Source organism: Podarcis cretensis, assembly GCF_951804945.1.
Source record: "Podarcis cretensis genome assembly, chromosome: 3".
NCBI lineage: Eukaryota > Metazoa > Chordata > Lepidosauria > Squamata > Lacertidae > Podarcis > Podarcis cretensis.
The window spans coordinates 17,300,291-17,323,848 of NC_137172.1; the positions used below are offsets into that span (position 1 = coordinate 17,300,291).

The 23,558-nt window shown below is 43.9% G+C and overlaps 1 protein-coding gene and 1 long non-coding RNA gene across 3 annotated transcripts; one reads left to right on the forward strand and one right to left on the reverse strand.

Moving 5' to 3' along the window:
• Positions 1-85: 85 nt before the first annotated feature.
• THUMPD2 (THUMP domain 2 tRNA and snRNA guanosine methyltransferase) lies at positions 86-14,413 on the reverse strand. Of its 2 annotated transcripts, none has more exons than XM_079968774.1 (10): positions 14,399-14,413; positions 11,375-11,507; positions 8,213-8,622; positions 7,182-7,259; positions 5,635-5,687; positions 4,665-4,752; positions 3,290-3,361; positions 2,876-2,990; positions 2,554-2,671; positions 86-2,215 (listed from the first exon to the last, which is right to left on the reverse strand). In XM_079968774.1, the coding sequence occupies exons 2-10, from the start codon at positions 11,454-11,456 to the stop codon at positions 1,876-1,878; spliced, it is 1,356 nt and encodes a 451-aa protein (XP_079824900.1). In that variant the 5' UTR covers positions 11,457-11,507; positions 14,399-14,413; the 3' UTR covers positions 86-1,875. The 2 variants fall into 2 exon arrangements, with proteins under 2 accessions (XP_079824900.1, XP_079824899.1); XM_079968773.1 differs by lacking the exon at positions 14,399-14,413 and adding an exon at positions 13,853-14,008.
• A 1,132-nt stretch (positions 14,414-15,545) lies between these two features.
• Positions 15,546-20,345, forward strand: LOC307212012. Its single transcript, XR_013836723.1, has 3 exons — positions 15,546-15,603; positions 17,427-19,323; positions 19,993-20,345. It is a non-coding gene; the product is annotated as an uncharacterized lncRNA (long non-coding RNA).
• The last annotated feature ends 3,213 nt before the right edge of the window (positions 20,346-23,558 follow it).

A 23,558-nucleotide genomic window follows, 5' to 3' on the forward strand; every position in this document is an offset into this window, starting at 1 on the left:
GAACTGATGACTGCAATTTAGCACAGTGTATATGCATACATCACAAGCGAGGCAGGGCTGTTCTCACTCTGATAAGAAACCTGTGTTGACAATGTAGGGCTGTTTTATTTAGCAGAGGTTTGTACATAAGGTAATTAACAACCAACAACAAAAAAACCCCCACAACTCCCCAAATCTCAACTCTATTCCCCTATTACCCTCACCAGTCTTAGGTTGTAATCCTATACCCACTTACTTGGGGGTAAGCCCAATTGAACTCAGTAGGACTTACTTCTGAGTTGACACGTATAAGATTGCACTGTAAAATACTTTAGACTTTAAGTGAAATAAACCTTCTCCTTTGGGTATCTTTAGTGGTTACGGAATGGTATTGTGTGAGAGACTGTGAAGAGTTCTGATGTTGTAAGTGGATGGGCAATTTGTTTTAGCAGTAATGTAGGGAAGGAGCTGAAGGGGAATGACTTCCAGAGTGCGGGAGGGGACCTCTTCAGTAAACCAAAATGCCACTAGCAGTCCCTGTAGTAGAAAAAGTTTTAAACTACTCATTTGACTATTCTGCGGTAGCTAGATTCCTGCTTTTAATGTATCTCTCTGAAATACATTTTGTATTTCATAAGAAGCCAAATGCCATGTATAAACGAGTTTAATTGTACAAAAACAATTATATGACATTTAATATTGTTGGAAGTAACATCTGTTGTACAACCTCAGCCTCTTTGTCTAAAAAAAAAAAAAAAAAAGTTTTGTGGTAGAACTTCTGTTGAAAGTGTTTGTAAAAATTTCCGAGTGAGTGACTTGGAAATGGGTCCTTCTTAAACCATCATGTAAGTTTAAGACAAAAATACAACCTCGAGTTAAAAACTCTGTCTCCAGTTATGTGGCTATACTACTTTGCATTTTTCTAAATAACATTCCTGGAATTTTACACCATTCTGAAAAGCATACTGGAAAAAAAGAAAGCTATTTCTTCCAAAGCAATTAAAATTAGTACAAGCATAAGGGGTAGGAGTCCAGTGAACCAAATCAGCAGAACCCCTGTGCAACGGAGCTTCACCCTCTCTTTCTCAGTGCACTTCCAAGGGGTGATCAGGAGCAGAGTGCTGGAGGAGGAGGGGGGAGAGAAGAAGGAATTGTTCCATCTAACACTCCAAAATTCTTGCACTGATGGAAGTCACCTTAAATTCCTCCCTCACTTGGCTTGCGATATGTATAATGCACTGTCAAGCATGGAAGTTACCATGTTGTGGTCAAAAGCAGCCAGACTATAGCCATGTCCGGATTTTGTTAAAGACACAGGAGATGCGCTTATAAGCCACACGTCTACTCTCAAAAAAGGCAGACATTTTTGCACCCCTGTGATTTACCGTGTCAGCACTGCAGCACACAAAATAAGGCACCATGCCCCTTTCTGCCAGCACAATGCCACAGCCTGCCTTGAGCCCCACCCTATTGTGGCAAAATGGTCCCATGTAAGCAGCAAGGACTGCCACCAACTCCTTTATCGGGCATGCTATATCGGCTCCTGGTCGGCAACTTACTTTCCTAGAAGGCTGTTTTGAGAAGGTAGGGGTGAACCTGCACCACATCCCTAAGAAAGCTGCCTGCCAGCAAGCCCTGTTTACACTAACCACACCTTCTCCAGACCTCTTTTAAGGAATTAATTTAAGGAATTAAGCATCCCTTAAAGGCCTAGATTTGGCCAAAGGCCTTCTCATTTAGAGACCCTTGCTACATACCTTTGGGGCCCACTGGAGGTATGGAAGCTAAGGCAATTCTGATGGCTGAGCTCTGGGCTCACCAAAACTCAGCTGCTCCAGATCCATATGGTTCAAAGCAGAAGCTCCAAACTGCTTCATGCACACTTGCTGAATGCTGCTAACTTCTTGCAAAACCTCCTGTTACCTTCTTATACTTGCATATGAATGCATCTGTTTTGCCAAGGCTAACTTCCAAGGATTCCACCAGCACCAGTGAGCCAAAAGTCATCCTTTTATCGCTGGTGTCTTCTCTCTCTGCCTCTTGAGTTGATAGGGGAACAGTTGTGGGGACAATGCTCTTTCCTTTGGTGTTGCTGACTAACATCATGGCACTTTGCTTGCAAGGACTTGCAGGGGTGCAGTTCTCAGTACCTAGACTGCTGGCAATGTCACCAGAGAGGCGCTTGTAGAGCTCTTGACTAAGTAGCAGCACAACAATCCCTCCACCACAAAGTACCCTGAAAGGGAACAACCGGAGGATAGTTATTAATATCCTTGTGCAGTTACAATATTTATTAATTCAGCAGAAGACTTTTCAGTGTACAGAGGCTAACAATACGGCAGTCATGACAAATCTTAGAGATGTTTATTCTAAAATCACTCATGGCCTTTTAAAAGCAACTGAGGACTACTGGCAACATGATTTTTATCTCCCTGTTTTAAATTCTCAACTTCATCTAGTAGGTAACATGGCCACGTTGAAATGTGACTTTCCTTTGTTTAGCCTGCAATACCATTAGTCAGATCCCAATCTGCAGTAGCAGTTCTTCTGCCTCAGATATCAGAACGCACATACCTCTCAATTTCTTTAAAAACGTCCGGCAGTAAGGTCATGTCTTTTGTTATTTTGAACTTCTTTCCAAAGGGGATGTCCGCAAGAACAACATCAATGCTTTCCGACTGAAATGGCAACGCTACGAGATATTTAAGCATGTGAAATGCTCAGCCATTATTCTCCTTTGTATATAATAATAACTCTAATTAGGGACTAACATCTGACTACAAGGCATCACAAAGTATTTGATGCAGTCATAAATCATCGTTTCAATTACAATAAAGGAAATATAAAACAATAAATTGATTTGTATAGTACTGCAGATACCCTTGCCAGCTCTTACCTGTCACAGAAGCTTTCAGTAACCTGATTTTATCCACCAGGCCTGCAGCTTTAATATTAGTGTAGGCTCCTTCTAATTGTGAATCACTTATGTCAGTCCCTAAATAATGCACATTCTGAAGAGAAAAAACAAACATTTACATTAGTTTTTTTTTAAATCCCCATAAATTATCAAAATAATCACTGAGAATTAGGCATACTAACACCACCAACTGCAGAATCACAAGCTAGAAGGAATCAGTAGTTTGTATTAGCATGAACGCCTAAGCTAAAAGTCAACATATTTTCTAGACAGAAATTTTGGAACCTAATTTTCAGCCCCGCTGCTGTATATTAGAGGTTCATTATTTACAGATTTGGCCACAAGATGCCATCTGTGGCCAGACATCACACTTGCTGTTATGACGGAGCTTACAGGCCATTCGGTCGCTGCTTCTAGGAGTATTGTTCCTAGCCCACATGTAGGATCCAGTACAAATGCACCAGGCTGTGGAGAAAAAAAGAAAGAAAAGCAAACACAACACTATTCCATCTGTCAAGACATTAGGAAATCTGTCTTCTGGTACAAAGATCTTCTCTACCAAATTAAAGGAAGCAAGAAAGAAAGACTGAGCTTTACATGGTTAGACTCCTCTGGTCAATGCTGTGGTCATTTAGAATAAACCACAAGAACAGACATGGAATACAGACGATGCTGTTGTGTTAACAAAGATGTGGGAAGCATGGATTGAAGTCCTGCCTTAGTTGCAGGATCAGTGGTCCACCTTGGGCAACTGACTATATCTGAACCCCATGCCCCTGTCTGTGAAATTGCTCTATAATTCTCATATATTGATAGCATCAATAGCAAGGGAATGGCAAAGCATTCTGCATAGTTGGGGCACTGTGTGAAATTAGTAACAATGGAGCTACTGCAGTTGAAAGGCATGTTGTAAACTCATGTAGCCCAATCTACAAACATGCTTAAAAGTATCTGACCCAATAATACTTATATCTCGTTGCCTGTGGGGTACTGATGAATTATTTTCCATCTGTTCATTAATAGTTCCTTTTCAGCAATCCTTACAATGGCTTAGGGCAGGGCTGGCGAACTGGTGGCCCTCCAGCAGCTGACGGACTCCCAACTCCCATCAGCCCAGCCAGCATGGCCAATGGAGAGGGAAGGTGGTGTTGGGAGCCCAGAAACATCTGGAGGCTCATGGGTTCCCCGCTGCTGGTTTAGTGTATTAATTATGATTCCCATGATGCACCTGGGGCTGGAGCCAAGCAGAAACAGCTCCAAACACAGCACCATTTTTTGCGTGTTCAGTCAGAAATTAAGAAGAAGAAGAAGAAGAAGAAGAAGAAGAAGAAGAAGAGGAGGAGGAGGAGGAGTTTGGATTTGATATCCCGCCTTTCACTCCCTTTAAGGAGTCTCAAAGCGGCTAACGTTCTCCTTGTCCCTTCCTCCCCCACAACAAACACTCTGTGAGGTGAGTGGGGCTGAGACTTCAAAGAAGTGTGACTGGCCCAAGGTCACCCAGCAGCTGCATGTGGAGGAGCAGGGAAGCGAACCCGGTTCCCCAGATTACGAGACTACCGCTCTTAACCACTACACCACACTGGCTCAAGTCTGCTTGAGTTCATTGGGGCTTACTCCCAAGTAAACAGGACTCTGACTGCCACCTTAGCCACTTCACGATACTACACAAGGTCTCGCTTGCATTTAAAATACTTCCAGTGGCAAGATTCTGGTTACTGAGAGTTGCTCAGTAACCACAGAGCAACTAAAACTCTACTTGGCTGATTACCTTGATTTCAGCAAGGGATGCCATAGCCCAAGCAACGGTAGATCGTAACCCAGCTATTTTGATATATGATCTGCTTGCCAAGGGAAGTCTGCAAACAAAACACCATATTAAAATGTATCTCTCTCTCACAGAATTCTAATATACTCAAACTCTAAAACTATGCGCTATTGTTATTCCTAATAGATAAGAAGTTTTTATCCCCGAATCTTCAAATTTGCGAATAAGCTGGTGGCAAATCTTGTTTAAGATACAGAGACAAATGACAATGAGATATATTGTTGTTAAGTACTTAGGGCTAGAACAGATGGGGAGATAGCCCAGGAGAACCCGTGGAAAATTGTCTAGATAAACAGATATACACACATGGGTACAGAGGAAGGAATATAACTTTGCAAACAGTGGGACCAAAAGTCCATGATGAAAGACAGCAGTCACTGGTCACATTTAAACAGCCCAGAACATTCTGGAGCTGACCTCACAAGTCACCATACTTTAATTCAGAAGTCTTTTGAACTGAAATTGGAAATATCTTTTCCACTAAAGTAATTGTCTCCCTTCTTATTGTCAGCAAGCACAACAGTTCCATCACAGTGACTGCTGCTGTACCAGCCTGTTCTTATCTTTTATACATCTAATCTGGGCTCTGCAGAGAAATGCAACAAACTCACTGTTACTCCTTGCGTTTCATGGCAGTTTGGTCCTACTGCTTAGAATTTCGGCACTCTGCACCAGTATATATGTATATTATTTTAATCCATCAGCCAACTGAGAATAACAGTCCACAGATCTGATTTAAGGGGGCAGTAATTCATAAAGCCTCATGCCACAATTAAAATGTCAAGTTTTTAAGGTGCCATGGGACTCTTTGTTGATTATATACAACAGGGAATCATAGTAACCCCTCAGAAATTTACTTCAATTAAACATGTCCTTTTGGACTATGAACTGTAGTTTTTAATGCAGTATTTACCTGAAAACAGGAATCCCAATCACAGAGTAAATGTCATTTAGATGCACAAAGATCTGAAAGGCAATGGAATCTTACAATGAAAAGTTACTTGCATTTTCAGTTTTAGCCGATTTGAATAGATATATTCAAATGTCCTGTCCTATCTCGATGATATTTTCAATGGTATTTTAAAAAAAAATTAAACTAGCAAGCAATCTGATTCTCATACAAAAGTTATTATACTGGGGACAATCTGTATCAAATAGGTACACCTTGTGTGCAAAGGCAATCCCTGGAATCGTCAGATTTGCACAGAAGTTGCAGCTGTGCAGATCTGAGGTTGCACCATGGTGCATCTCTGCCAGTGCATATATTTATACTGGTGCTGAGGATTGAAGAACAGAGGAAGAATTGTGGAGAAGAACCCAATGCAGTGCTGAACTCCTCATTTGTTTCTGCCTGCCCGAGAGTGGCATTAGCTGTTTCAAAGACAGCACTACCGCATCCATGGAAGTTTAGCAAAGGGTTTTGACAGAAAGTCTGCAGGGCTGGGCTGTAAATTCTATAAGGAAAATATGTATGAAAAATGTAAAAAAAACCAACAAAAAACACTGCCATAAGCATGAACTATCAAGTTATTAGTTTTATAGTTTAAAATTTGCCTTTTTTTCTTTAATCTTGATTCTCTTCACAGGCTTCCTTTATTGTTGCATTTCGTTTAAACTTCTGAGATTAAAGCATCTTCACAGATTTGCCCTCTTCCATATCTAATTTCTTTGCTTTCTTTCAATTCTCCTTCTTGGCTCCTGAGTACTAAAATTCTGATTAAATCACCACTCCCTTGTGCAACTTCTTGCCTATGAGATTTCACTACTCCTTTGCAGACCTTTATGTATGTTACTCCCCTTTTAGATATCCAGCTAGCATGCTCTTTATCCTGCTTTGAAGTTATTTTAAAACTCATTATCTTTGCTCTTTTGTTTTTGCTTATTGTTAGGTGAATTACAGAATAAGACTAATTTTAAAACAACTCAGGATGTTGCTGACCAGAAACTTTTATTAGGGATGAGGGCAATGATAGTCCAGTAACATCCCTGCTTTTAAAAGGAATCAAAGGGGTTAATCTCACCCAGGTGGCAAAAGTTTCCCCTTTTAGAGTGTGGTGCTGCAGGTACAGATCTGTGCATTAATTCTAGTATATTTTAAGTGAATTTATAAAATATAAAATTTGGACAGGGCTGCCATTCATAAATCAGAGAATCTCATAACTGCCAATTGGTTGGAGGTCTTCAGACATTAATCCATAGACTGGTTATGGCAGAATCACTGTGTTCTATTAGTACCTTGCTGTGTTAAAAACCTCTTAAGGTACCTGAATCTTTCCATTGTTGGAGACAGCATACTGGGTTAGAAGGACACATTGGTTTGATTCCCAAAGCCTAATCTCAAAGGGACTTTGAGAGGAACTTCAGTGTACAAAGAAGTTCAGCTCAGTCAGATCAAGACCTTTATCTGAGGACCAAGAATCCACAGAGATTACCCACATTTCAATGTATTAATTTTGTTACCTCTATGTCAGGATTTCTCAAATCTGCTTTCCATCCAAAATTCTTCATAAGAGCTGTTCCAATTATCCTCCCCATCTCCTGAAAAGACAAATCAGCAATGAGAGAGACCTGAGCATGCAGCATGACAAATTGCTCCTGAAACTTGAAATGGCCAGGAAGTAAAGAAGATGGGTTAGGCTGAGATCAGTGGAAGCTAACCTGGTGCCTTCCATATCTTGTTATGTTAGAAACAGTTCCCATCACCCTTGACCATGGTGGCTGGGGCCAAAAGATCTTGCAGTCTCAACCTATGCATGCTTTCTTTGAAGCAACTCCCGATAAGTTCTATGTAGCGTAGTCCACGTTAAGGACTGAAATCTTGAAATGACACAATCCATAATTACTTGGAGGAAGCAATTATTTCATGGAATATTCTTCCAAACTGAAGACATTTTTGAAAAAGAGTTCAAAGAACGGAATTTATTGCTTCTTCCACGCTCTCATCAACATCTACTAAGAGTGTTCTGCTTTACAAGACAAGATGTTATTTTTGCTTGATAACCAAACCTTCAGAATAGCAGTCTTGAAATTTATCTCGAGTAATCAAGCGTAATTCAGCACTCCACACACACACCCCTTTGCCAATTAATAGGAATTCCAAAAGATGGTGCAGAAGACAGTCCGTAAAGCTCAGCTTGCTTTTAAAAATATTATTTAGGATGCAGAATGCTAATGATTCCTATACAGCCCACTCAAGCAGTGCTATTTTTTCCTTATGCGTCTGCCATTCAGAAAACTTAATGACTACTGATTATGCATAACGAAGAAATAAACCCTCAGCCGCCTGCACAATAATCTGGGCTGGCAGCTCACAATCAAGAACATTTAACTATTTCATTAGCAGCCTGATGCTGTATGCTGGGATTGTGTTAAAAGCAGCTGCATGCATCTTGTTTGTAGATAAGAACATAAGAATAGCTTTGCTGGATTCTAACCAGAGGCCCATCTAGTTCCACATCCTGTTCTCAGTGGCCAAAGAAATCCCCACAAACCTGAGCAGTAAATATTTTTGCAAGGGCTCCACTGCAGCGGCAGGAAACTCTGAAGCTGAAGCAACTGCTGCTCTCGCCAGATTTCTCATGAATAAGTTCAGGAGTCTTTTCCAAAAATAATCTGCCCGAAGACAAGCCATTGCTGTTATGAACCTCGGAGGCGTTACAGCTCTGATGGTTTTCTATATGAGTTTCACCAGAAACTGTCTCCAATATTAGTTCTCTCTTCTGTTTTTTATTTTGGATGCTGCCCTCCTCTTCCAGCTTCCGTTTCTGGGAGTCTGGACGTTCCTCACACCTGTTTTCTTCTTTCACCTCCTGGCAATGAAGACTTCTCCAAAGAGTAACCATATCCAGCCAGTGCCTGGGAGTCTCATTTACAAGTTTTTGAATGTCATGAATTACTCTGCCTGAAAGAAATGAAGAATCTAAACTCATGTAACCTTTAGCACATAAATAGCACATAACAATAAACTGTATATTTTGAAGTATTAGAATATATTCCAAGGACTGTTTTCTTAGGGGGTGAGGGAATGCAATACTTTTCTCTCCTAAGACCCATGCTTCCTCCCCATCTTATCTAATCCGCCAGACTTTGCCTAGCAAGCCACTTTCCTCCTTCCTGGGCCTGGTATACTAAGACCTAAGAACCAAACCTAAGAACCAGAAAGCCACTAAGCTGCCTTAATCAGCTGGAGAGCTTGTGTTCAAGAGAAACATTCAAGCAAGCTTAGATTGCAATTCTACACCCAAATACACAGGAATAAGTCCCATTGAAATTCTGTGTGACTTCCTTTGGGGTAAACATAGCTAGGACTGTGCTATTATTTTTAAGTAGGTGTTAAACTTGTATGAAGCCTATGGTTATGTTTTAGCTATTCAGAGAACCAATGAATGTTTTCATTCCTGCTTTTGACTAAAATAATAAGGGCTTTCTTACTTCTTAATTAAGCAAACAACACTGAAAGCTATCAAATCACTGTTTTCTGTTTTCAAAAAAGGGGATCTATTCCTCAAACACCAGCTACATGGGATCCTGGAGATGTGTCAAGGTGTGATGATGATGGTATACTAGTTCATACACCTTGATGAACATACAGCTCAGACTCTAGAATCCCACATGTACGCCTGTGTAGATCTAATGCTCCCATGCGGTTGCCTAAATGTTCATGAGCAATAGGGGCTAAACAAGCAAGGTAAAAGGAAAGGAGGCTTACACTTCCCTAGACCAGAGTTTTCCAAACCATGTGTCACAGCATGTTAGTGTGTCAGCTGCAGTGTGCAGGTGTGTTGTGTGAACTCTCCCTGCACTGCTCCCGGGGCTGGAAAGAAGGGCTTAGTTTAACCTCCCGTTTGCTAGTAAAACTGAATTACTGTGTCGCAAAATGATAAATGTCTAAAAAGCATGCCACCAGCAGGAAACGTTTGGAAAGCTCTGCCCTAGACCTTCAACACAATTTTTATTCAAAATGGGGTTGAAAGGGAGAGGGGAGCAGGGACTTGCTATGATAGGCCCCTTTCAATTTCCCTATTTATTAAATAACCTAGACAGCATCTTAAAAAGCAAAGACATCACCTTGCTGACAAAGGTCCTTATGGTTAAAGCTATGGTTTTCCCAGTAGTGATGTATGGAAGTGAAAGCTGGACCATAAAGAAGGCTGATTGTCGAAGAATTAATGCTTTTGAATTATGGTGCTGGAGGAGACTCTTGAGAGTCCCATGGACTGCAAGAAGATCAAACCTCTCCATTCTGAAGGAAATCAGCCCTGAGTGCTCACTGGAAGGACAGATCGTGAAGCTGAGGCTCCAGTACTTTGGCCACCTCATGAGAAGAGAAGACTCCCTGGAAAAGACCCTGATGTTGGGAAAGATGGAGGGCACAAGGAGAAGGGGACGACAGAGGACGAGATGGTTGGACAGTGTTCTCGAAGCTACCAGCATGAGTTTGACCAAACTGCGGGAGGCAGTGGAAGACAGGAGTACCTGGTGTGCTCTGGTCCATGGGGTCAGGATGAGTTGGACATGACTCAACGACTAAACAACAACAACAACAATTTATTGAATACGGATCTCGTCCTTATTCCAACAAGCGCCGAGCAGCATCTTAAATTTTACAACAACCCACTTAGGTAAGTGAGGTCTTGAGATAGTGTCCACCTATCCAAGTACACCAAATGAGGAGCATAGCCAGAGAGATGTCTTGGCTAGAGAGTTAGTTCCTTTGGGGCCCTCTGCAGCTTGCATCCTGAAGACAGAGGAAGCCCCTGGCAGCTCCTTCCTACCACCTCCTGCAGCTGCTGCGATGGCCATGTTGCCTGTGAGCTGGCTCAGTATCATATCTGCCTACTGTGTTGCAACAGCAGCAGCCAAGAACCTGAGCTCCCAGTGAAGCACACTGGGAAAGCCCCTCTAGATGATGCCCCCCAAGAATCCTCACCCAAGATCCAGCAGCTAGCCAAGGACCTGTCTGACCTCAATGAGCTACTTAGGAGAACCCTCAGGAGCCAGAATATGGGTCTGTGCTGCTGATGGCTGCGATGGCACCACCAGTATCCTGTAACTTGCCTTGTAACGTGCTGTTCACTTGGGATGAATAGCAGCTGAAGCTGGATGAGCACCTGAAAGGCAAGCTGTATCTGCCCAACAAATGTACACTCTGGGTTTGTCCCACCGCTTTCCCCCAGGAAGACACAAGGTTACCACTGAATTGGACCAAACGGCAATAAGGTTTGCCATTTGGTCTAATTCAGTGGTAAAAAGTGTGTTTAAAGAAGAGGGAAAAGCAGAGCATGGAAGAGCAGAATAACCCAAAATGTGATTTTTTTTGGACAGACCTTAGATGGAAAACAGTCCCGGTCCACAAAATTCACTGAACGGACAGATTTAGCAGTTTTTAATATTGCTTGTTGTGTTTACTTTCTCAGTTATAACCTGCCTCGAGGTCTACAGATAAAGGCCAAGGTGCAAGCTGTGAAAAATAAATAGCTGAGCAGGAATCTGAACGACCGCTTACCACATTGAACCCGGAAGCTACTCAGCACTGACTCCTTTTAACAAAGAGGCAGGAAGGTTATAGGGTAGCCTTTCTCACTGTGGAAGGTTACAGGAGATAGGCCTGCATGAGGCAAACCCACAAGACTACAGTAAAAAAAATAAATTACCTTTATTTCTAGAGATGGAAAGTGGAGGATATTTATTCAGCAGCAAAAACAACCGCTCCGCAGACTTCAGCTCCTTCAGCATGCTCAGCTCCGCGCTGGTGGTGAAGAAGACTTTTCCTGATACATATTCCACCTTGACAGAGAATGTACACTGATTATATAGTAAATCTGAAAATGGCATTGCCCATAAATGATTTGTTTATTATGATTTAGCTGGTTGATTTATACCCTGCTCTTCTACTTTAGTCCTCAAAGCAGATCACAACACTAATAAAATGGGCTGAAATGAGCATGATATTTGAAAATGGGATTTGAAACCACAGTGGACCTTTGCTTAGCCTTGCAAGTGTGCCAGCCGTTTTATTGTTACACTGCTAGGATGAAGTCCCAGTCCCAGTTATGACCGGGATGCAGACATTGGGTGGACTGGCCCCTTACACTTTCCCAGGGAAGTTTGCCTGGAGCCTTCATTATACACCTTTAGGCGCCTGGCAAAAACGTTCCTTTTTAACCAGGCCTTTGGTTGATCTGATTGACATACTATGCCAGGAGTCGGCAAACGTTTTCAGCAGGGGGCTGGTCCACCCTCCCTCGGACCATGTGGGGGGGCTGGACTATATTTTTTGGGGAAAAGAACAAATTCCTATGCCCCACAAATAACCCAGAGATGCATTTTAAATAAATAAAAGGACACATTCTACTCATGTCAAAACATGCTGATTCCCAGACCGTCTGCGGGCCGCACTGAGAAGGCGACTGGGCCGGATCCAAGCCCCGGATCTTAGTTAGCCTAACCATGTCCTATGCCCTTTTAAAATGTGTTTTTTTTTGTGGGGGCAGGGACTATTGGGTTGTTGTTTTTATTTTTATTATGTATTTTGTGGTTTTATATCTTGATTTTATTCTGTGAACCGCCCTGAGATCCCCAGGTATAGAGCGGTATATAAATTAATAATAATAATAATAATAATAATAATAATAATAATAATTACACTTAACGCACACCCAGAATGCACGCGACAGTTCCCAAAGGATCACAGCAGGAACCACAGTTGCCCCTCACAGAGCTAGAATCCCCAGCACCCTTAAACTACAGTTCCCAGGATTCTTCTGTGGTTTGGGGTGCGCGGAGAACTAGCCATGTGCTTTCAATGTGTCCTCAACCCTGTTTTGTGGGCAACACCCCCACTGACCCCACTGAGGGTGTGGGGAGCTCTCCTTTCTGAGCAAACAGGGAGAGGGGCTCCAGAAGGGAGAGGCCATGCACACGGCCGGATTTGATGAGGCCCTCAGCTACTGAAGGTAATGGGGCCCTTTATATGTCCAGCTGTCCTTTGTCAACAACAAATTGCCACTGTTTTTTGTGTTGAATATATGCTACAGTGGTGCCCCGCAAGATGAACGCCTCGCAAGACGGAAAACCCGCTAGACGAAATGGTTTTCCGTTTTGGAGGCGCTTCGCAAAATGAATTTCCCTATGGGCTTGCTTCGCAAGACTTGCTTCGCTGGTCCCCCCCCCCTTTTCCTAAGCCGCTAAGCCGCTTATCAGCTGATCCGCTGATAAGCCGCTTAACAGCTGATCGCTAAAAGCCGCTAAACCGCTAATAGCGCTAATCCGCTAAGCTGTCAATGGGCTTGCTTCACTAGACGAAAAAACCGCTATACGAAGAGCCTCACGGAACGGATTAATTTTGTCATGCGAGGCACCACTGTATATGGTAATTTATGGACCTAATAGGTATCTAAAGCCATTTGCACATAACAAAATATGTATTTTATCAAAGTAATTGTTGATCTGAAATACAATTAAGAAGTATATTAATAGTGAAATACAATTAAGAACAAGTATATTAATACGGTGGACGCTCAGGTTGCGAAAGTGATCCGTGCGGGATGCACATTCGCAACCCACAGCGTTTGCAACTCGCAGCGGCGCATCTGCACACACGCGGGTTGCGATTTGGTGTTTCTGCGCATGTGCAAAGCGCGATTTAGCGCTTCTGCGCATGTGCAACCGCCAAAACCCGGAAGTAACCTGTTCTGGTACTTACGGGTTTCGGCGGATGCGTAACCCGAAAAAACACAACCTGAAGCGCCTGTAACCCGAAATATGACTGTAGTGAAATAATTATTAAGCTCTAACTTAAAATGATGTAGGTTTTATTTTATTTGCTTTTTTATCTTATATTTTGGAAATGTACATCTAGTTTTTTTACCTTTACATTTTTTGGGGGGCCCCCTAAGAGAGTGGGGCCACGAGCTATATCTTGTTTAGCTTATACGTCAATCCGGCACTGGCCGTGCAGACGAAGCAACCTAACCCCGGGTCAGCTCGCTCGTCTGCACCGCCTTTCCGAAGTGACAAAGGGAGCGTGTTTAGCCACCCATCCTCCTCTCCGCCGGCCAGGAGGCGGAGCGAGGCTCTCGGTCCAAAGGGATTCGCCGGACCTTCCTGGCGGCCCGGCCGGAGGGCCTCACCTGCGCGGCGTCCAGCCGAGTCCGCACCTCCCTCAGCAGGAAAGGCTCCATCCCGCGGCCGGCCGTGCAGAAATATCGCGCGGGGAGGCCGGCGCGGCAGCAGGGCCCTTTCGGCGGAGGCTGCCCGACCTCGTCAGCCATCGCGGCCCCGCCGAGAGCCCGCCTTCTTCCGCCCAGGCGCCGGGAGCCGTTTGCCTCCTACAGGCCAGAGGCGAGGAAGGCCGCCGGGGCTCTCCTTTGCTGCGCTGCTTCGCTTCCTGGGGGGAAAGGGGGAGAGGTCCCCGCCTTGTTTGGTTTCAGGCGTCGACCTTCGCATCCCTTCCCAGAGGAGGCGGCGGCTCCGCCATGTTTTCCCCTCGGGGGGGGGGGTAAGAGCCTTGGCCGCCCTTCACTTTGAATTAGGGTCCCCCGAGGGTCATCTAGCCCAACCCCCGGCAGGAATCTCGGCTGAAGGCATCCTTGACAGATGGGCCAGCCAAGCTCTGCTTAAAACCCCCCAAGGAAGGAGAGTCCGCAAGCTCCCGAGGGAGTCAGAACAGCTCTTACCGTCAGAAAGTTCTTCCCGATGTTGGGTCGGAACCTCTTTTCTTGTAGCTTGAAGCCATGAGTTCGAGTTCTACCCTCCAGAGCAGGAGAAGAGAAGCTTGTTCCCTCTTCCAGGGGATATTTGAAGATGGTTATGGTATCTCCTCTCAGTCTCTTCTTCTGAAAGCTCCTTCATAAGGCTGGGTTTCCAGACCCTTGATCATCTCAGTTGCCCTCCTCTGCACATGTCCCAGCTTTTCAATAGCCTTATTAAATTTGGGCACCCAGAACAGGACACAGTAATTCAGGTGTGGTCTGACCAAAGCAGAATTGATGGGGACTATGGCTTCCCTTGATCTATACCCACCACTATTCGCTTCTTTGGGGCTAATTTTTTTAAAAAAAGCTTTAGGAAGTGCAGCCTTTATTTATGTGTTTGCTGCATTTATATCCCACCGTTTTTCTCCAAGCAGCTCAGGGCAGAAAACATGGTTTTCTTAATCCTTGTTTAATCCTCCCCCACCAACCCTGTGAGGTAGGTTAGGCTGAGAGGCAGCAGCTGGGCCCCAAAGGTCACCCAGTGATCTTTATAGCCCAGTTAGGATTTGAACCCTGGTCATAGTCCACTTTAACGACTGTGCCATGCTGCCATTCTATGCATGCCTACGCAGAAGTCCCGAGTTCCATAGAGTTTAATGCAGAACTGAAAGACACTGCCAGCTGGTGGGTGGCTAGCCTAGTACTGTACTGGTTCAGAAAGGTTTTGTGCTGCTCTTAAAAGTCATTACTTCCCCCAAAGGATCTTGGGAGATGTAGTTTATTAAGGGAGCCAAGAGTTGTTAGGAGACCTGGTTCCCCTCACAGAGCTACAATTCTTAGAGGGGTTTAACAGCCAATCCCTCTTCTCGGGGAACTCTGGAAGTTGTAGATCTGAATATTCAATTATTTGGAGGACCAGTTATTCCTGAATAATAAAAAGGAAGGATCAAGAAAGCATAAACAATAACCCACAGGTATTGGATAGTCAGGCTGATTGATTCTCTAGTTGCAGAGGTTTACTGGCCACCCCTGTTGGCATGGTGACAGCCTGGGCAGAATTCAAACATGGACATTCTGATGTCATGCATGATGTCCTAAACGGGTTATGCTCAAACGTCTTGTCAGAGTTAGAAGCAGTTAACAGTCAGCCCATGCCTGAACTCTGGCAAGGTGGATCAACATGGCAGGTAATAAATAAATATTGGGGCTATATTGACTTTTATCATAGGGGAAGTGCTTGAGAATGAGTAGAGTTTATTTGACACTGCCCCCCTACCCAGTAAAATTAATTGAGGGACCAGCAACCTCTACATAGGAAAGGCCAAAGAAACTTGAAGAATAATCCAGAGATATTGAACATCTCAAAAGGGGTTTGAATTATAAAAATGCTATAAACTGATGAAAGGGGTTGGAGGTGAATTTATTGAATAACATTGGATCATTCATTGGAATCGTTCATTGAGATCTATTAGAACTAACTTCTGCAAACAGGCTTCCAGCTACGCACAGCTATTAGGCATAGGGCAGGAGAGCAAAAATAAAATTTGCTGCAGATTCCTGCATTGATAGTTCTGTAGTTGGAGGGATTTATATTCCTGACCCCTTGCTGTTGGCACGGAGACAACCGGAGCTGAAGGCAAACATAACATTCTGCTGTCATGAATGATGTCACAGACAGCATAAACTCCAAATTCTTGGCAGCTGACAACAGAGAGCTAACAGACAGACCAAATTTGAACTCTGGCAAGATGGATATTTGTAGCAGGTGATGAGTTTATTTGTGGGGAGGGGGTGTCTATTAACCTACAAACCACTCCATGCTAATCAGTAGCTTGCCCATCTAAGTGTCACAAATCGAAAGCTGCTATACCATTTTGCAACTGCTATAAAAATATCTGTGAATGTTCTAGTATGTGTGTGCGTGGGGACCTCCATTAAATCAAGCCATTCAAGCATAGGAGTGTGGAAATGTATAGTTATCTCCCTTTGAGGCAGAATGTTGGAAGATTCAGGACTGATAAAAGTGCTTCTTCACACAATGCATAGTGTGACTATGGAACTCAACACCACAGGAGGCAATGACCAAATGGGATGGTTTTAAAAGACCATGAGATAAATCAGGCATAGGCAAACTTGGCTCTCCAGATGTTTTGGGACTACAACTCCCATCATCCCTAGCTAACAGGCCCAGTGATCAGGGATGAGGGGAGTTGTAGTCCCAAAACATCTGGAGGGCTGAGTTTGCCTATGCTTGAGATAAATTAATGGAAGATAAGGTTATATGTGGCTACTAGCTGTGGCTACCACCCAGGAGGACTCCCCTGCTCAGCGCCTGAGGGTCCCAGTCCTGCCCTCACCATCTGGCCCAGGGCGGGGCCTGATGGGCTCTATAAAGGACTGCTGCCACTGGGCAGAGAGGGCTCCATTTTGTTTTTGTTTTTTGTTTAAATTGCTGCTATTTTTTACCTATGTAAAAAATTAATTAATGCTGTATTCTTAGTCTTAGATTTTGATTTACAGTGGTACCTCAGGTTAAGTACTTAATTCGTTCCGGAGGTCCGTGCTTAACCTGAAACTGTTCTTAACCTGAAGCACAGCTTTAGCTAATGGGGCCTCCTGCTGCTGCCGCACCGCCGGAGCATGATTTCTGTTCTCATCCTGAAGCAAAGTTCTTAACCCAAGGTACTATTTCTGGGTTAGCGGAGTTAGCGGAGTCTGTAACCTGAAGCGTATGTAACCCAAGGTACCACTGTATGTGGAAATTGTTTCCCATTTGGTTGTGCATTTTTTGATGTGGTTTATTTATTGTTTATGATTTTTGTAATTATGTAAATCTTGTTATGCTGTAAGCTGTCTTGAGCATTGTTTTTTTAACTGTGGAAAGGCGACATACAAATAAAAATGATGATGATGATGATGATGATGATGATGATGATGGTAGCAATGCCCTGGAAACTGCAGGAGGGGAGAGTGATCTCATTCTCAGTTCCTGCTTGTGTGCTTCCAACAGGAATCTGGTTGGCTGCTGTTAGGACAGGATGCTGGGCTAGATGGACCATTGGCCTGATCCAGCCGGCTCTTCTTATGTTCTTACATTCCCTTTACTTGAAAGAATAAGGAAGGCATTCCAGGCTGGAGGATTTTGAGCACATAGGAACACAAGACCACCGGACTGAGGAGTCGGCATTGAAAACGAATAAGCAATGTATATTCATTTCATCTAATCGCTAGAGGGCAGTGTTGGCATTTGAATGGTGGATTTATCTCTGCTGGTTGACAGAACTTGAGCAAAAATGCTCAATAATTCCCTATCAGGATTTCTGATCTGTTTGAATAATTTGGCACCACAGCAATCTTCTGATTTTCACAGAGCTGGATGAAATCTGTATAAAATCAGCAGATGAATGAGGCTTATATTCTGTTTAACACCTCAGGTCCTGATTCCTGACCTAGATTGGGTTGACTGCCAGAATGCACTTTCATTCTCTGCGACCTTTCGATTTTGTTTTAACTGGTAATTCATTTCCTTTCCTTTCAGAAAGATGGCAACGAAAGTGCAATGCCTCTTGTGTTTATGAACCAGTATGGTTTGTCTGCAACTAAAAATTACGAATTCTGTCAAGGGATTTTAAGCGATATTGCTTCCTTGCTGAAGCTAGAAATTAGAACATTTTTAAAACTCTAGATCAGAGGTGGGTAGCCTTCAAGGTTGTGGGATCTGCTTTTCTTTTGTCTAGAACACCAAGGTTCTAATAGCAGCTAAATGCAAGATTAAATGAAAGAACAAGACACCTCTTCAGCCAGGTAAGTGTCTTCAGTACTAGAACTGAGCTCACAGTCCTTTCATACACAAAAATCCAGTCCCAGTTTCCCTATACACTTTTTTTGTTTTGGCAGCCTAATTTGGGGTGGGGTAGATTTTGTTAAGCAACAAAAAGTCAGAAATCCTTATTTACTGTAAATCAGCCAGAGATGTTCAAATAGATCTCAAACTACTTTCTGACCATCCCTGTTCTAAATCTGTAATCTGCTTTACAACAAAAGCTCATGACAGGTAAAAGGTAAAGGGACCCCTGACCATTAGTTCCAGTCATGTCCGACTCTGGGGTTGCAGCGCTCATCTCGCTTTATTGGCCGAGGGAGCCGGCGTACAGCTTCTGGGTCATGTGGCCAGCATGACTAAGCCGCTTATGGCAAACCAGAGCAGCGCACGGAAACGCCGTTTGCCTTCCCGCTGGAGCGGTACCTATTTATCTACTTGCACTTTGACGTGCTTTCAAACTGCTAGGTTGGCAGGAGCAGGGACCGAGCAACGGGAGCTCACCCTATCGCGGGGATTCGAACTGCTGACCTGATCGGCAAATCCTAGGCTCTGTGGTTTAACCCACAGCGCCACAATGACAGGTAGCAGTTAGTAAACATTTTTTTTAAAAAGGTTACCTGCTCTTGATGAGACTCAGGAGTTGCCTGCACTCTGAGCTACAAGGGAGTTTCTATTTATTGAATTAACCCATGATCTTTATCTGACTCTTTAAGAGGTTCTCACAGCAGTGGCTTTAAATGACTGCATAGCCTAGTGTGCTGGCAGAGACTAGGCATGCTGAGTAAATTTAGGGACACAGGAAGTTGTCTCATACAAAGACATACCCTTAACCTAATTTGATACTGTCTATGGTACACCCATTGACTCTAGAGTTGCAGAGACTGGGACCTCTTGTAGGCAAAATATATGTACTTTCACTTAGTTGGGACCTAGCTATAACAGTTGAGGCCCACTAAGCTGCCTTCATTTTGTGCTGGGTTCTCAAGAAGCTTGGAAGTGGCAAGAAAGGGGCTATTTCTGATGTTTTCATGGAGCCTGTTGCAAAGGAAGTAAAGCCAGCCCTACCCTTAGGCAGAGTGAGGCGGTTGCTTCAGGTGGCAGCTACTTGTAATAAAAAAAATTAAGGTCTTACATATATAATAAATGTACTAATTTAGCACGTACATAGATATGTGGACCACATGTCTGGAGCAGCACAGGAAGACCGCCCTGAAACCATTTTGACTCCCAAACTGACCAAATGTTTTCTCTGCAAGGAGGGAGGGGGTGAGGGAACCTTCCCATTGTCTCAGGAATTGGGTAATCACCATCTCAAAGGAGTGGCCAGACTACCAGGAAAGGCAATCAGATAAGGCATTATCAGATAACCTGGCAGACAGGAAAAAACAACATTCAAATTTCTGTTGTAGACCACCTTTTTGGTGGGGTGGTGGTCTTGGGTTACACCCCTTCTGTGATGTATGTATGAAGCATGGAGGGGTGGTCTTGAGCTCCAGGGCAGGGAATTTAAAAAGTCTATATAAGGGCAGACACACCTTTGTTCGGAGTCCTCCTCCTTTCCTGCATGTGAGGGGAGCACCCTGTTGCAACAGTTCAATAAAGATCAGACTTACTAGCTGCCTTGCTTCTCAATATTCTCTGGTTGGCCTCTGTTATTTTCTCCTACCGATGGAGAACCTACAAAGGACTCTATAAGGGCTCTTGTGCCCCCATAAGGGAATAAGGGCAGATTTTTGTTTATTACATACTAAAGGACAGCAAAAAGCAATAAGATGTTGGGGGACAAAGCAAGGTGCACTATGTGGCCTTCTCTGTGCCCCCAAAGCTACACTGCTGCCCTCGGGTGCTGAAGAAGACGCTGTGCTGTTTGCCAGTGCTGACGTAAGATTTCTGTCTGGTGGGCTTCTAGCCACAATGGCTCTGTTCCACCTTTACTGTCAGAGGCAGTATGTTTCTGAAAACCAGTTGCTGGGAATCACAAATGGGGAGAGTGTTGTGCTCAGGTACTGCTTTTGGGTTTCCCAGTGTTTTCTGGTAGGCCATTGGTTCTTCTTTTTCATTGCATTTTTGAAAACTACAGAGAGAAAAATAGTAAATTAAAAATTACACCCAAATACAGAAAAAGAAAAGGAAAAAAAGCAGAGGAAAATAATAAAATAAAAATAGGCACACAATTGTTCAAAGGATACAAACCATAATTTAAATAGCTATACAAAAGGCTCCCAGAAAGAAATTACATTAATATTTCTTCTTTTCTTTCTTTCCTTACAATCATTTTCTTCCTGTTCCACCAAACTTCTTTGAATCCCTGATATGTTAATTCAACACTTATCATTAGTTACCAATAATCTGTATTCCTTTATTCAAATCATTTTTTCCCATTATGTCTGTGAAATTAATCTAAGCACAACCAAGTATTATTTTTGGAACCATATTTAGTCCGATAGTTTTTGAAGCGAACGCATTCCTTTTTTACCCTGTCACCTGAGTGGTTTCTTATTAGTTCTGTCATTTTGGCTAGATTGAGGTACTCACACTCGTTTTTTGTTGGTATTAGTTCACTTTTCCAGTATTTTGCTATTAATATTCTAGCCGCTGTTGTCAAATAAAGAAACACTCTTTTATATTTATTTGGGATGCTTATCATTAAAATGCCTAATAGGAAAGCTTCAGGTTTCTTTTAAAAGGTATGTTTTAGCATTTTCTTTAGCTCTTCATAAACCATGTCTCAATTGTTTTTTATTTAGGGACATGTCCACCACATGTGGAATAGGGTTCCTTCATTTTGTTTACATCTCCAACACTTATTACTGTTATTTTTATTTATTTTGGCTGATTTGCTTGGGGTCATGTACCATCTGTGGATCATTTTCATAAAGTTTTCTTTTATCAGATAGCACGTGGTGAATTTTTAATCTGTTTTCCATAGTTTTTCCCATTTTCCCATATCAATTGGATAACCAAAATCATGTGCCCATTTCACCATCACTTCCTTCACCTCCTCGTCCTTGAGATTCCAATCCAATAGTAATTTATATGTTTTTGATCATTTTTATTATTATTTAATAAAGGTTCTTTTTCTAAATCTGATATCTTTGTGTCAAATCCATTTATTTTTTAGTCTGACTTGAAAATTTCATTTAACCGTTGGCTCTTCTAATATTCTGTATATAGAATAGGAAAGATCCATCTTGTCTGAAAGTGGAGAGATTACACTTTCCCCCTCAATCTTTCTGTTGTATGAAGAGGAAGTAGGAGAAAGGGGTTAAAATTTCACTCATTTTGATTTCTGAGAAGCCAAGGAACAACAGAAGAGATGATGTAGGCTGCTTCATTCTTCCCAGGCAAGGTGAGAGATTCCTCCCTAAGCCCTTGTGAGATGTGCAAAAGAATTGGGAGCTTGGGCTCTCCCAATATTATCTCGTCTAGATTAATTAAAGGAGCAGTATATAGCTTTCAAAGTCCCCCGATGGATCTCAGACTTTTAAGTGGCAGTGTCTTCAGGCAATTCATGCAGCTTCATAAGCACTGGGGACCTTCATATTTCATTGCAATTCACCCCCCCTTTTTTCGATGAAAGGGCGAGAAAACGAATTCCTAGGTATGATGAGATGAATTTGCCAAGGATAATAGAAACACGTTCTGTTAGGCTCTCTCGTGCTGCATTGCAGGACCAGAGGAATGTGAAGTAAGGGAACTGAGCGAGTCTTAGGACAGAGCAGGAAGCCTCCTTTATATCAGATCAGACCATTGGTCCATCTAGTCCAGTATTATCTACACTGGCTGGCAGCAGCAGTTCTCCAGGGTCTCAGATGGAGATTGTTCTCATCATCTGCTAGTTTAGGAATAGGACTCCAGATGTTGCTGGACTACAGCTGCTATCATCCCTGACCTTTGAGGAAACCCAGCCAGATGGGCAGGGTAACAACAACAACAACAACAACTGGCCTTGGTGGGAGTGGAGTTCAACAACATCTGGACGTCCACAAGTTCCTCATCCCTATTCTGGCCGATCCATTTAACTGGAAATGCCAAGGATTTGGCCTGACTCCAGACTTTTGAGGGGAAGGGGTGGGCTTCCCTGCACCTACTGCCATTTGGGCAGCCCATGGTGGCCGTGGCACCACTGCAGTCACCAGCATCATCATCTTGCTTGCAGTGGTGATGCATGAACCTGTGGCCCGCCTGGGTGGCATGAGTCTCAAATTTGGCTTGCGAGGTCAAATACCATGCATCCCATGCCTGGTGTGACATCAGCTGTGCGGCAGGTAAGGATGTTGCTACAAATAAGTAATTCAGAGTTAATAGTGAGCTCCTGACCAGTTCCTTTCAAGCAGGGCTCACCGACAGCATGGAAAGTGTTATGTTCTGAAGTTCTCACCCTGGGCCAGCAGGGGGATACTGTAGATAGTTTTCACTCAGGTCCACATATGCAAATAGGGGGTTGAAGGTGACGCTCAGTGATTGGATAGTTACAGAAAATGGTTACAGTTACATTGTAGTGGAGCTCTATATGAGCAGGCTGGCTGAACCCTTCAGTTCAGTTCTGTTCTGGCCTGTGAATAAACAAGAGCTGTTTGAAGAATTGCTGTGTCGTCTGATATGTTCACCCACAACTTAACAGAAAGGGTTCCCTGTTAGTACTGATTGGTGCTGTCAGTGAGCCCTACTTTGCCTGTTTGCTGTGGTTACAATCCAAATCACAGCTGCAAATGGACTTCAAAGGGGCTTTCTGTAACTGCTAATCAGATGAGTTTGAGCGCCTTTGAACTTTGAGTGGTGGGTAGGACCAGTGGCTAGCGTGGGGTTGCAGGGGGTGCCGGCCGCACTGGGCGCAACATCTGGGGGGGCGCACTCGCTGCCTCCGGAGTCGCCATAGAGCCTCAGGCGCAGGCTGTAGCAGAGCCGCATGTCTCGGGAAGGAGGAAGCCCCAGCCATGGGCGCTGCCCCCAGGTGGTGCAGCAGGAGCCAGGCGGCGAAGTGGAGCCCGGGGGAGCGGAGGTGCCGCGGGGACACGGCTCGGGAGCTGCCGCTGAGGAGCCAGAGCATCGTCCCCGGGAGGAGAGGAGGAGCGGCTGCGGCTGCTGCTACTGCAAAGCAGGGAGAGAAGGAGGCGGCGGCGGCGGGGAGCCGGGCAGGGAAGTTGCTGCTGGGGATGAAGAGGCGGCGGCGGCAGGAGGCGGACTTCTCTCCCTCTCTGGTGCTGCTGCAGTGAGGCGCTTGCCAGCCCACCGGCCCCTCCTGAGCGGGATATGGGTGGGCGGACGGGGTGGGTGGGGGAGAGGCGCCAGGTGAGGCGGGGCCAGCTGGCGGCGGCT